Genomic DNA, 13,296 nt, shown 5'->3' with positions numbered 1-13,296 from the left:
TCCATACATAGAAAATAAGATCACTGCTGTGAGCTGAGAGGTATAGTGGGCCAAGATTACAGAGTGGTGACAGGTGTTTAATGTGGACTGTTGAATACATGGCTGAGAAAAACCATATACTTGGTAGCAGCTGTAGTCAGCTTGCCGATACACATAAACATACTTCTTTATCTACCTATCCCCTTTAAAATAAACCAACTGGATTTAAAAGAATCAGATTTTAATTTGTCATGTTTATCTATATAGATGAAAATATTCACAGAGGCTTGTTCGATTCCTGCTCCTACATAAAGAGAAAGTATGCTGAATAAAAAAAAATGCTCCTTTACCCACCCAACCCCCCTGTCAGGGATGGAAAAGTGCATGTGTATTCCATGATGGGGCTTCAATCTTCATGAATGTTGAAGAGTTTGGCTACTTCATTGAGATCTTCATGCTGCTCACCGTCCTTAATGATCTGAGGGGTAGAGTAACAATAGGTTCTTAACTCATTCCATGTGCACCCAGCCCTGGCCCACACAATGGGGCTGCCTGGGCTAGTCTCCAGTTACACACTGGGAGGGGATTGTGGGAACAGCTTTCTACTAACCCCAAATGAGCAGCTTGACAACTCTCAGGCTACCCAGCCAAGTCTCAAATCAAAAAAGAAATGTTTCTGAGCCAAGGTTTTGCCTTTGTTTTGCTTAAGTACAATCTGACCTTGGTGGACAATGCAACTCAGGGCACCTGGTGAAGTCACAGGAATATCTTCCAACCCCCACTTCCCATCTTCTTCTAAGGGTCTTGACAGGCACCTACCTTCCTTGCAATTGGCATTCGGTTAAAGACGTTCCATAGCACAATACCCACGACTACTTTGTCCCTGAGGTAGAAGATGACACCTTTGCCGTAGTCCTCCCCTTCAACAGGGGCCTGTGGGACTGCAGGGGTACTGGGAGGAATTGAGATTTCAGAGGCTTCTGACTCTGTCTCACTCTCCGAGCGGATACCGGTCCCTGTAGCCAATCCCACAAACAAATACAAAACCCAAGTTCAGTTATTTTGACTTTGGAAAATTCTAGAAGGCAAATATCTGTATGTGTGTGTAGGTAAACGTGTATGTACACGTGACAACATGGGTGTCATTCTTCAGGATTGCTTTTTTGAGACAGGGTCTTTCTTAATGGCCAGGAACAGGACAGGCTACCTTGACTGGCCAGCAAGCCCCAGCAAACCTGTTTTTGCATCCCCAGTATTGGAATTAGAATAGTGTGACAATACTTACCTTTTAAAATGTGGTTTATGGGGACTGAACTCAGGTCCTCATATCTGCAAGGCAAGCACTTTTATCAACTGAACTATTTTCCCAGCCTGAAAAGTTTCTTTTGAAACTGGTTTAAAGCTACTTATAGATAGTTTGTTTTCCAATATTCCTCAGAATATTCTTGAGCCACTTTCAATTAACATAGGCCAAGGGAAGTTCTTTCTTGCCACCTCCTGGCACTGCTGAACCTGGCCTTGCACTCTTCTACTTCATTTACATCCTATGCTATAGACATTTCTAGGATCAGGATCTTTCCCAACTGGAAAGGGTTTGCACCTCTCCTCTCAGAAGCATTCACTACTGTACTGTTATTTTGTTGCTGTTGATTTGATACATGCTAGAGTCATTTAGGAAGACAGCAGAATGTTAGTTCTGCATCTGTCTCCATCAGATTGGCCTGTAGGAAAGTCTGTGGGGGCATTTTCCCAATTACTGATTGATGTGGGTGGGCCCAGGCCTCAGACAGCAAGTGTTGGGGGTTACCACTCCCTGGCTGGCGGTTTTTCCTTGTATAAGCAGGCTAACCAAGCCATGGGTTAAGTCCATAAACAACGTTTCTCTACACTCTCTGCTTTGGTTCCTGCTCTGTTTAAATCTCTGTGTTGGCGTCACTAAGTGGTGGACTGTGATCAGGACATTTAAGCCAAATCAACCTGTCTCTTCACAAGTGGCATTTGGTCATGATCTTTATCACAGAAACAGAAAGCAAACTAGGGCAATGATTCAGGACAGTAGCTACTTGCCACATACAGCTATTTCAATGAAAACTGTTAGTAATAAAACAAACCATAGAATTCAGGGTTGTTTTTCTTTTCTGAGACAGGGTTTTATGTGGATCAGTCTGACCTCGAACTTACAGATAATGTCTTGCTTTCTCCTTCTTAAAAAGTAATTTGCCCATGAAACACATCCGGCAAAAAAGGACAGTTAAATAACTTAAGCCAAGGTCATGGAATAAGGCCAAGGAGCTAATGAAACAGATACATGTAGGAGGAAAGCCCATTCCAAGAATGGTGCCTCCCATCTAAAGCAAACCTGGCATCCAGATCCGACAACCAAATCAGATTCAACGTAAGAACTCCTTAGCCCAATTCTTTACTTCACAGGGTCCAGGGAAGACACCAGACCCTAAGGGGTTCTCCCTTCTGATTCTTGGGATTATTATGAAGTGGGCAATATAAAGAAAAAAATCCAGGTTTGCTTCATCACTTAGATTTTTCTCAGCCCCAGAAGATAAACTGGAGTGACTGACCAGGCTGTGGCCCACTGTCTCGGATAGATAGCTACAATATCAGAGTCTGTGCTTTGACCAGGGTCTCAGAGCACCAGAGTGGGAAGTTTGGGTTTGGTTACCTTTTTCTTTCTTTTTTTTTTTTTTGAGAGAGGGGTCTCTGTGTAGTCTGTAGATCAGGTTGACCTCAAACTCAGAGAGATCCACCTGCCTATGGCTCCTAAGTGTTGGGATTAAAGGCACATGCCACCACCACCCAGTGTGTTTGGTTAATTTAAATCACAATATAGAGGGTTTAAACACCAGATCCCTCTGGCCCATACAGAATCAACTTTTTCAGGAGAATTCAGATGCACTGCTTCTTAACATTCTTCCTAGAGAAGTGGTTGGGCTTCCGTACCTGACTTCTCCGTGGCAGATTTTGGGTTGTCTTGTGCAGTTGCTTTTGCAAAAACACCAACTGTGGGCAAACTACTGTCCACAAGACCAATAGCTTCATAGCCAACATCAGGACCCAAATCACTCCTGTGGAAGTAAAGAGAAGAGGACATTTTGTCAAAGGATCATAAGTGACGGCACAGTAGCGCATTCTCTTCATGACACTGTACTTTTATGCCAGTCAAATAATTCAGGATTTATAAGAGGAATGCCAAACAGATTTACTGTCACTGGGACATCTGAGGATAAGTGTGAGGGAGCAGGATTATCTCAAACAGCATTTTTCCCCTCAAGAAGCTATAATATACAACACACACCCATATAAAATGATTTAAACTTCCTGAATTTTATTTTTTTTATCCCATCCAAAATTTAGGGTAGGACAGGTTCCCACCATTTTGTTTGTGTTTGAGACATGTTTTCTGTGTAGCCCTGGCTGTCCTAGAACTCCCTCTGTAGACCAGGCTGGCCTCAAACTCATAAAGATCTGTCTGCCTCTAACTCCCGAGTGCTGGGATTATAGGCACAAGCCACCACACCAGGCCCAGCTTCCCCACTTTTGATACACTCTAATTTTCTTTTTCTTTTTGGTTTTGTCAAGACTGTGTCGCCTCAACTGTCCTGAAACTGGCTCTATACAGAACTTGTTCTGTAGACTTGGAACTCCCTCTGTAGACAAGGCTGGCCTTGACCTCAGAGATACACCTGTGTCTTCCTCCTGAGTAAATGGGATTAAAAGCTAATTTTCTTTAGCTCACATTAAAACTGCTTTTTTTGAAGCTTTAAAATGTGTCCCTACTGGATGAAAGTTGGGATTTAATGACTAGAGTTTCATTCACTAAATAGCAGTCACTCCTTGGCCTTCACCTGGCATGCTTTCCTTCTTGTATATACATGAAATACATGTGTTATGGCACACATGGAGGTCAGAAGACAATTTGTGGGGTAAATCAAGGTCATCAAGCTTGGTAACAATAACTTTTTACTTACTGAGGCATCACACTGCACCCCATTACTACATACATCTTGCTGCCATTATTATGGTTTGGAGTAATAATCTAAGATACTGCTTCTCCTAGTACACATTTTATCTTCTTTGCCACAATAGATCATTAAATTATATCTTCAGGGGATTATATCTTCAAAGAAGAATAAACAGCAAATCCTTAGAATCTGTACCTAGGCCCTAACTGATAACTCTATGGACTCACCTTTCCTAACTGTGTTGTATGTGCTGACCTAAAAATTTGTTACCTTTTGGCCACTCACTAATAAAACTGTGTGACTGTCCTAAAAGGTACTTCTATTAGAGGTAAATTATCTCCAGCATCAACTTAGTCTTTTGAAAGCTTGACGTTTTCAATTCTGTACTCCACATTTCCATTTCTTTAGAGTACTGGACATTGGACCCAGGACCCTTTCCATGTTAAGTGCTCTACCACTAAGATATACTCATCTCGCTTTAAAATCTGAGTCAGGATCCTGCTACATTGTTCCAGAATAACCTTAAACTTGAGGTCTTCCTGCCTCAGCTCTTTAGTAGGTGGAATTAGTCAGGCACAGTTCCAGCTAACCTTATTTTCCAATTCAAATCAATCAAGATCAAAGTGTACTAAACAGGGCCAACCCTGAAGACTTAAGAGTGTTCAGTACTAATTACTATTAATCAATCAATAAATCACCCTCCCTCTTTCTCTTTTTCCTTTGAGAAACAGGGTAGTTTTGTTTTGTGCTCTGTGTTTTTACATGTATGGGTGTTTTGTCTATATGTTGTCTGTAGGTCACATGCATGCCTGTTGCCCATGGAGGCCAGAAGACTGTGTTGAATCCCAGCCCATTCTAAATTTTTTTGTTTTGTTTTTTTGAGATAGGGTTTCTCTGTGTAGCTTTGGAGCTGGTCCTGGCACTCACACTGTAGACCAGGTTGGGCTCAAACTCACAGAGATCTGCCTGCCTCTGCCTCCCAAGTGCTGGGATTAAAGGCATGCGCCACCAATGCCTAGCTCCATTCTAATCTTTTTAAATTCAAACTGTCTTATAGGCCTGTGAATTGCTGATCTTTTTTGTTTGTCAAATCATTGAAATAGGGTCTCACTATGTAGGTCCAGCTAGTCTAGAACTTGCTATGTAGATCAGGCTGGCCTTAAACTCATAGAAATTTGCCTACTTCTGTTTAACAAGTGCTGGGATTAAAGGTGTATGCCACCATTCCAAACAAATTGCTGGTCTTAAAAGCTACATATGAGTGGTCTGTGTTTTTCCCAATATGTTGGGACCATTAGGGATACTAGTAAAGAACAAATACAGAGCTGCCCATTCTAAATGCTGTACCTTTGTACCAACCACTACAGCTCAAACTCTTTCTTTTCCAAAAGCACCAATACAAACAATTTCTACCCATTTTATACATGAACAGGGCACTTTTATTCAGTGGCCACTTAGGGGTAGAAGGTATGGACATGGGGTGGAACTTTTCCCCTTCCATAGAATGATATATTGTCTACAAAAAGACTGATCATAAACCAAATAAAAAACGCTGTATTTTGAACTCATTAATACAGAGTTCTAACCATTTGTGTCCCCAAGGCACAGAACTATTACCAGAACATTGACTGATGCCAGTATGGCTTAGCAGCTCCAGTCATATTTTCTCCAGCCAGTCTTCCGCTCACAACAGCATGATCGTGATGTTCTACTCGCCTTCGACCCAATTTTATATCATAAAAGCATGCAGCATCTCCTGCCTTTGGAATCAAATACAATATGGAAACAACACATTTTTAAAAAAACAAATTAAAAGCAAAATATAAACTTTGGGCCTCAAAAGACCCTAGCAATGTATTTTGTTTGTTTTTCAAGACAAGGTTTCTCTGTGTAACAGTTTTGGCTGTCCTGAAACTAGCTCTGTAGACTAGGATGACCTTGAACTCACAGAGACCCACCTGCCTCTGTTTCTGGAGTGCTAGGATTAAAGGCCACCACCACCCAGCTGACCTTAGCAATGTTAACTAATGTTTCCTATTTACAGGTTAGAATCATTCCTAATCAAGCAACATTCCATTTTTATGTATTTATTTAAGATTTATTTATTTACGTATTTTGTGTATATGGATACTTTGTCTGCATGCATGTTTATCTGTACACCAGGAGAGGGTATCAGACAATTGTGAGCTGCCACGTGGATTCTGGGAATTGAACTCAGGACCTTTGGAAGAACAGAGAGTATTTTTAACCACCAAGTCATTTCTCCAGCCCCATGAGATTCCATTAAAAAAACTGTTTTATCTATACATGTTGGTTTAAAAGATAATGTCCCCCAAAAGGAGTGGCACTATTAGGAGGTGTGGTCTTGTTGAGAAGGGTATGGCCTTATTGGAGGAAGTATGTCATTGTGGAGGTAGGCTTTGAGGTCTCATATATGCTCAACCCATGCCCAGACAATTCACTTCCTACTGCCTTTGGATCAAGATGTAGAATTTCAGCCATTGCAATTAAATGTTTTCTTTTATAAGAGTGCCACAGTTATAGTGTCTTCTCTTCATAGCAATAGAAACCCTAAGACACTATACTTCCAGAAAGTATCCTAAATCTTCTTTGCTTCAATTTATGTATACCTGTTCCTGCCCATTTTGTTCTAGCAGACAGGCTACTTATACTTAATAATGGAGCATTCAAGAATATTCTTTTCATAATTTTGGAGATAGGATCTCTCTATACTGCCCAGGATGGCCTCAAACTAATGATTCTCCCGTCTCAGCCTCACTAGTGCTGGGATCATAAACCTTTACCACCATAATCAACTCAGAATATTCTCTTCTCCATGTGGAAACCAGTTTTCAGATGTGACTGCCTCTTATTTTTTCTAAGGTAAGTGGCTGTTTTTGTTTTATTTTTTCATCATTCAGTAGTCAGTCAACATGTGTTTATGGACTATTTACTATGTTCAAAAGCTTTTCTTTGTATATGTGTTAGTGAAATAAAACTAACATAAGCCTTTCCTATGGGGAGTGTAGAACGTAATGGAGAACAGGAAAGATAGAGCATTATTCTTAACTACAGGGCAATGTAAACAAGTACTGTGACCTAGAAAAGGCATAGATTCAACAAGCTAAGTGTTTCAGAGAACCCTCAGCTGGGGTGAACAGGGCCAGCTTCATACAGGATGTGGTATTTGAGCTCTCTAAGTCTTGTTCATTTTTATACCTATTCAGACTCCCCCAAAGCAACCTAAAAATCCAGTAAGTGAACAACAGCAAAGTAAACATGAAGTCTATTTAATGGGATATGTAATCATTAAACTGTTTACAGAGTCTGAAGCAACAAGGAAAATGCTTACTTTTATAATGTTAAGTGAGATGTAACAGAATACAAATGTTTATATATAGTAGGCTTACCACAACCACATAAAACGAAGGGGGGAAAAGCCTTTATGTTCAACAAAACAAAGGGAAGGAAATAAACTAAAACATTTCTCGTTGCTACAGGTGACTGGCCCCTTTTTCTCCTTCTTGTCTATGTTTTCTGCATTGAATACATAGCATAATAGGGACAAGAAAAAAAAAAACCCAGACTTTGAGACTTTGGAGGAGGAAAATATCCCTTCAAAGTACCTATGGCCTTAGTTAACAGAATCCATAACTAAACACAATACATTGCAATGTTCTAGCAATGGGGAAATTACCTCACAGTTCCTACATAATATTAAAGTCTTGGTTTTGTCATAATAGGTTTTAAAAATAGCTGAAAATAGGGAGGACCCAAGGAAAATGAAAACAGAGTTACTTTCCTTTCCAGGGAACACATTAGAAAACTACTTCATCCTACATTCTCAGGACTTGTGTTTGAGCTATGGGAAGAGGAGATATGTTTGTGAGCTAGCTGTGTTCATGCCCACCAACTACTGCTGAGAATTGTACGAGTTCTGTTCCTACAGCCATACACATTGCTCTTTCCACTTTCCCATAGCTTGCAGATGGAGCCATAGTGCTGTTCTAATTCAAGTACTTCACAGGTTTCTAGTGTTTCTCCTTGGCTATCAAACACTTTGACTCTATTTGGTTAAGCTATTAATGAGCTGTAGTTCCTTGCTTGTTTACCTTTCTTCCTTCCTTTTCAGATTGGGTCTTATTCTGAAGGCCAGGCTGGCCTTGAACTTGTGGCGATCCCCCTGCCCATGCCTCCAAAGTGTTGAGTTTACAGGAGTGAATTACTACGACTACTGGGCTTTGGCACATGGCCAAACTCACCCACAGACTGGGAGCAATGATTAGGTTATGTTGTAGCACACTTACCACCCAGATGTTAGAACGTGCTTGTAGCTCTGCATTTACCCGGAAGCCACCAAAATCCGAGTCTATTTCCAGTCCACCGGTCTTGGCTAACTCAACATTGGGCTCTAGGCCTACAGCTGTCACTATGTGGTCAGTTTCTACCTGAGAGGAAAGAAGTAATTTAGTCGATTACCAGTTTTCACTGACGCTCATTCACATCACAACTTTATATCATTAAGAATCAAACTTTCAGTTGGGCAGTGGTAGTGCATGCCTTTAATCCCAGCACTCGAGAGGCAGACAGGCGGATGTCTGTGAGTTCGAGCCTGGTTTATAGAGTGAGTTCTAGGACAGGCTCCAAAGCGACAGAAAAACCCTGTCTTGAAAAACAAAAAAAGCCAAAAAAACAAAACAAAACAAAACCAAAAAAAAAGATTCAGACTTTCAAAAAGTTAACGTCCTCAGGAATCCAATAACTCAGGCATTTTCTATCAAGCATCTGGGGTAAAGCTCAGTGGCAAAATGCTTGTGTAGTATGCATAAGAACTGACACTGTCCAAAACAAAGATAAAAATATAAAGAAAACAATATTAGAACTTTAAAAAATCATGGATTAACTTACCTCCAGTAAAAAGATTTAAGTTTTGCTTTTATAAGAATTCCCCAGCCCCATACATATTCTATATCACCTGAACAGAAATCTACTGCCCTAGCAAGAACTAAAGTCTAATACAGACAGGAAGAGGCTACAGAAAAACAGTTCACAGGTGTCTACTCTGGTTCTCATCATTCTATTTTGAGGAAGGAATGGTTAATTCAGAGAATTAGGAGATGTTAATGGTGGCTGCTAAGAAAACAAATCAATGATATCAAGCAAAGGAATGAGAGTAAGGAAATGGGAAGGAAAGGCTGGAAGGCCTTCTAACATTGTCTCTTCCTCCTTACCTTCCTTCCATCTTTCAGCTTAATGAGTAACTTGCCACCGCTGACCCCAACTGATTGCACAATTGCATTGGGCATCACTTTCACTCCCTCTGTAAAGAAAAATGAGACCAAAGACTGAACTCACTAGCTTGGGACCTCTGCAAAGATTAAGGAAGCCAGCTGGAGGCCTCCCCTAGAGTAAAATCAGTTATCCTCAGATGTAGGCAGCCTTGAGGAACCACAAGAACCCTACCTACACATCGCCCATCTTTATATGGGAATATGTTGTCTCAGATTCTAAGTGCCTGTGACCCTGTCTGACTGAGGAATAGCAAAACATTTCCTGTGCCAATGTCAGGAATTATGTCAAGAGAGTTCCCCCAAAAGGTAACTTTCCCTTTAGTTACTCTCCAAAGAAACAGTATTATGGACACAGTCTCTACCTCGCTTGACTTTTTCCATGGTCCAGTTGCTGAGATATTCAGGAAGGATCTTCCCCATATTTCCTTTCTCAGGGAAGAGCTGAATCACTTCTATGCCTGAGGTTTGAGCTAGGAAGAAGAAAGGGAACTAGTTACAGAAGAAGGCCTGAGCCAATCCCAGGAAGACAGAAGGGGAGGTAAAGGAGAGCTAGTCAATCCTGACTAAATGCAGAGCAAAGCTGCCAAGCAGGCCACAGCTCCTGCCTGTGGGGCACTGTGGCAAGAGGGCCTTCCTTGTGGTTGAGTTTATTCAAAGGCAAAAATAGCAAGTGTCAGAACTGCTGTCCAGGGATTGAGCTACCAATTCGGAATTTAGTGTATACCCACCCATGAGGTCACATAAGCCTTTCAAGCTCTGAATAGGAATCACCTTCCTGAGAAGCTGCCCCGAGTTTATTAGCATGTGCTATAATCACACCATCACCAACAAACAAATAAATGAATGTAATTTAAAACAGAAACACAGTACGTTATGAAATATTCAAAGCAGAACCTACAGACTTGGTTAGCTAAGAACCATCATACTTCTGATTGAAGTTTATGTCACAACTTCAACAATTCACAGATCCATAAAGTTCTCTAGTTTGCATGGCCCTTTTCACCTTAGTAATTCACTTCTGTAAGTATATGACTTCTAAACAGTCTAGGCAGAGAAGGTACAGGAAAGGAAAGGAAGTGCTGCTGTTAAGTTATTTAGACAACTTTTTGGTCACTGGGGACTGGGGATTGTCCTTATTGGTTTGCTTTTTCTTTTTGTCAACTTGACTAAAGGTAGAGTTACCTGGGAAGAGGAACCTCAATTGAGAAAATGCCTTCAACAAATTACATGTAGGCGAGTGTATAGTGCATTTTTTGATTAATGATTGACCTGAGTGGTACCAACATCCTGGGCAGGTAGTCTTGAGTACTATAAGAAAGCTGACTGAGCCAGGCGGTGGTGGCACAAGCCTTTAATCCCAGCACTCGGGAGGCAGAGGCAGGCTGATCTCTGTGAGTTCGAGGCCAGCTTGGTCTACAAGAGCTAGTTACAGGACAGGCTCCAAAGAGACAGAGAAACCCTGTCTCGAAAAAACAACAACAACAAAAAGAAAGAAAGAAAGCAGACTGAGCAAGCCACAGGGAATAAGCCAGTAAGTAGCACTCCTCCATGGGCTCTGCATCAACTCCTGTCTCACGTTCCTGCCATGTCTGAGTTCCCGCCTAACTTCCCTCCGTGATGAGCAGTGATGTGAAAATTTAAGCCAAATAAACCCTTTCCTCCCCAACTTGCTTATGATCATGGTATTTATCACAGCAATAGAACCCAACTACATAGAAATCCTTGTCCTAATCACAATACTCAGCTTTTCATTCTATAAACTTCATTTTGGGGGAGGAGTAAGATGGGGGAGGATTTGCTTTATAGTCCCAGGCTAGCCTTGAATTCACTATGCAACCCAGTCTAAAATCTAACTCAACATCGTCCTGCTTCTGCCTTCAGAGTGCTGAAATTACAAACATGTGCCAATAAGCCTGGACTCATTCTATAAACTCATTCTATAAATTCAAAGTCCTTCAACTCCTCCTGGCAAATAGATTTCTGGAATTTGTGACAGTGCACCAAAATGTGTGATATATTTCTAGACAAAGAAAACTGAGGACAATTCTCAATACTCACACTTTCTGCCAAGAGCACAGGCCAGTTCACTCCCAAGGAAGCCCCCACCGATAACTGTAATTGACTTGACTTCCCGTGAGATCTTCTCCAAGGCTCTAAAATCTCCAATCTGCAGGATCATACCAGTTTAGTCCACTGATTTCCCAAAGGGGCACAAGATAATAATCCAAGAAAATATTTTCCTCTAACTCTTCTACAACAGACATTTGCATATAACGTCTTGTACAAAAGTGGCTCAATTATAGCATCTATGTTATTAATATGAATTTTTTCTCCTTTGTAACATTCTTCCAGCAACAGTGGTTGTTAACACTGGTAGAACTTTTCTTCCCAGTCCAAGGTAGACATGTGGCAATATCAAGAGACATTTTGGTTGTCAGGACAAGATGCTCCTGGCCTCTAGTGGAGAAGCCAGTAATGCTGCCAACATCTTACAAAGTAAAAGACAGCCTCCCACACAAAGAATTATTCAGTCCAACAATTAATTTAAAAGGCAGGATGAACTTTATCCAATATCTCTAAGCATGGCTAGAAAATTCCAGCAACGCATACTGTTAAGAAGCAAACAATCTCCTTTCCTTTGTGCTTATATACTCTCGACCTTTTGCATCAAAATCTTCACAAAGCACTTGTAAGAAAAATGCCAAGAGACCACAAGGCATTCTGGTTGATCAAACACATCAAGAGAAAACAACTGCAAAAGGGCAGTCAGAGGCACAGCAAGCAATTAAAAGCAAATGTAGTTTTCTCCTATAAGCATAGAACCCTTGAGTGAATGAAGTATTGGAGGTGCAGGGAGAAGTGACTTGTTCAAAGCTAGACAACAAGTCAGAAGAGCTAAATAGAACATGGATCTCCCAATCAGAGGGAACACTTGGGGGACAGAAAAGTATGTTACCTCTGCAAAACCACACAAAGAAAACACTACAGCAATTACCTTTCTGAAAAGCGTTGTTCTGCTCTTCACCTCTGCTCCAGCCCTATCGATGGCAGAGAGACTTCTTGGAGTGCCTCCTGGAAATAGGAAAGCTCTTTAGGCTGACAAGCAGGAGCTAGCCCAAACAACCCCTACAGGTAGAGAGCTCTCTCTTCTTTGACTGTGGTTAAGTATGTTAGTGTCACAGCAGCAGTGTTGATGGTGGTGGCTGCGGCTGCTGCTATTACTACCAAGGAGTGACTAGCAGATAAGATGGCTTGCCTCTCAGGAGGCTTCTTTTTTTTTTTCGAGACAGGGTTTCTCTGCAGCTTTAGAGCCTGTCCTGGAGCTAGCTCTTGTAGACCAGGCTGGTCTCGATCTCACAGAGATCCGCCTGCCTCTGCCTCCCGAGTGCTGGGATTAAAGGCGTGTGCCCCCCCCCCCCCCCCCGGCTTCTCAGGAGGCTTCTTATCAACTTCCTTTAAGAAATATATCTGAGTATCCTTTTAGAGGACCTTGCCTCCATAGCTGGCCAAACCAGAAAACTTAGTTCCTTTTTCCATGATGTGCGTTTGTCTCTTTCTGTCAATTTTCTGAGAGGGTTGTACTATGTAGATTAGGTTGGCCCGGAACTCACTATGGATCCTAGGTAGCATCAAGTCTGCTTTGATCCTTCTGCCTTAGACTCCTGAGTGCTGGGATTAGAGTTATTATGCCCACCTGCCACATAGGTCCAGTTTCTCAGGAGGCCTCATATGCTAGCATGGTTACACCACTTTCATTAGCTGATTGTCTTGTCTCCTGATTTTGGATGAGAATTGGCAATAAACCCATAGAGCTACATATCTTTCAGGCCAGAGACTGAGTACCATGCACAGGGGAAAAAGGAGCAGCTTCCTCATGTCATTACCAAAGGATTTTCTTTCTTTTTTTCCTTTTTCGAAGCTGAGAACAGAACCCAGGGCCTTGCACTTGCTAGGCAAGCACTCTCTACCTCTGAGCTAAAAATACACTTATTATTAAAAAAATTGTAAATAGGTAAAAACATTATATGTCCAAATTAATCAGACTCTGA

General features: G+C 41.4%; 1 protein-coding gene across 1 annotated transcript in view; it reads right to left on the bottom strand.

Moving 5' to 3' along the window:
* Nucleotides 1-203: 203 nt before the first annotated feature.
* Aifm1 (apoptosis inducing factor mitochondria associated 1) overlaps nt 204-13,296 on the bottom strand; it is a 41,319-nt gene continuing 28,226 nt past the window's right edge. Inside the window, exons 8-16 of the mRNA XM_038316382.1 lie at nt 12,243-12,319; nt 11,306-11,414; nt 9,610-9,717; nt 9,188-9,276; nt 8,264-8,404; nt 5,574-5,716; nt 2,935-3,059; nt 799-995; nt 204-457 (exon numbers count right to left, since the gene is read on the bottom strand). Of these exons, the coding sequence (XP_038172310.1) occupies nt 386-457; nt 799-995; nt 2,935-3,059; nt 5,574-5,716; nt 8,264-8,404; nt 9,188-9,276; nt 9,610-9,717; nt 11,306-11,414; nt 12,243-12,319 (1,061 nt within the window). The 3' untranslated portion in view covers nt 204-385. The remainder of the gene's footprint in view (nt 458-798; nt 996-2,934; nt 3,060-5,573; nt 5,717-8,263; nt 8,405-9,187; nt 9,277-9,609; nt 9,718-11,305; nt 11,415-12,242; nt 12,320-13,296) is intronic.

This window comes from Arvicola amphibius, chromosome X, assembly GCF_903992535.2.
Source record: "Arvicola amphibius chromosome X, mArvAmp1.2, whole genome shotgun sequence".
NCBI classification, from domain to species: domain Eukaryota; kingdom Metazoa; phylum Chordata; class Mammalia; order Rodentia; family Cricetidae; genus Arvicola; species Arvicola amphibius.
Note: the sequence above shows the minus strand (reverse complement) of the source record. Positions and strands in the feature narration are given on the sequence as shown.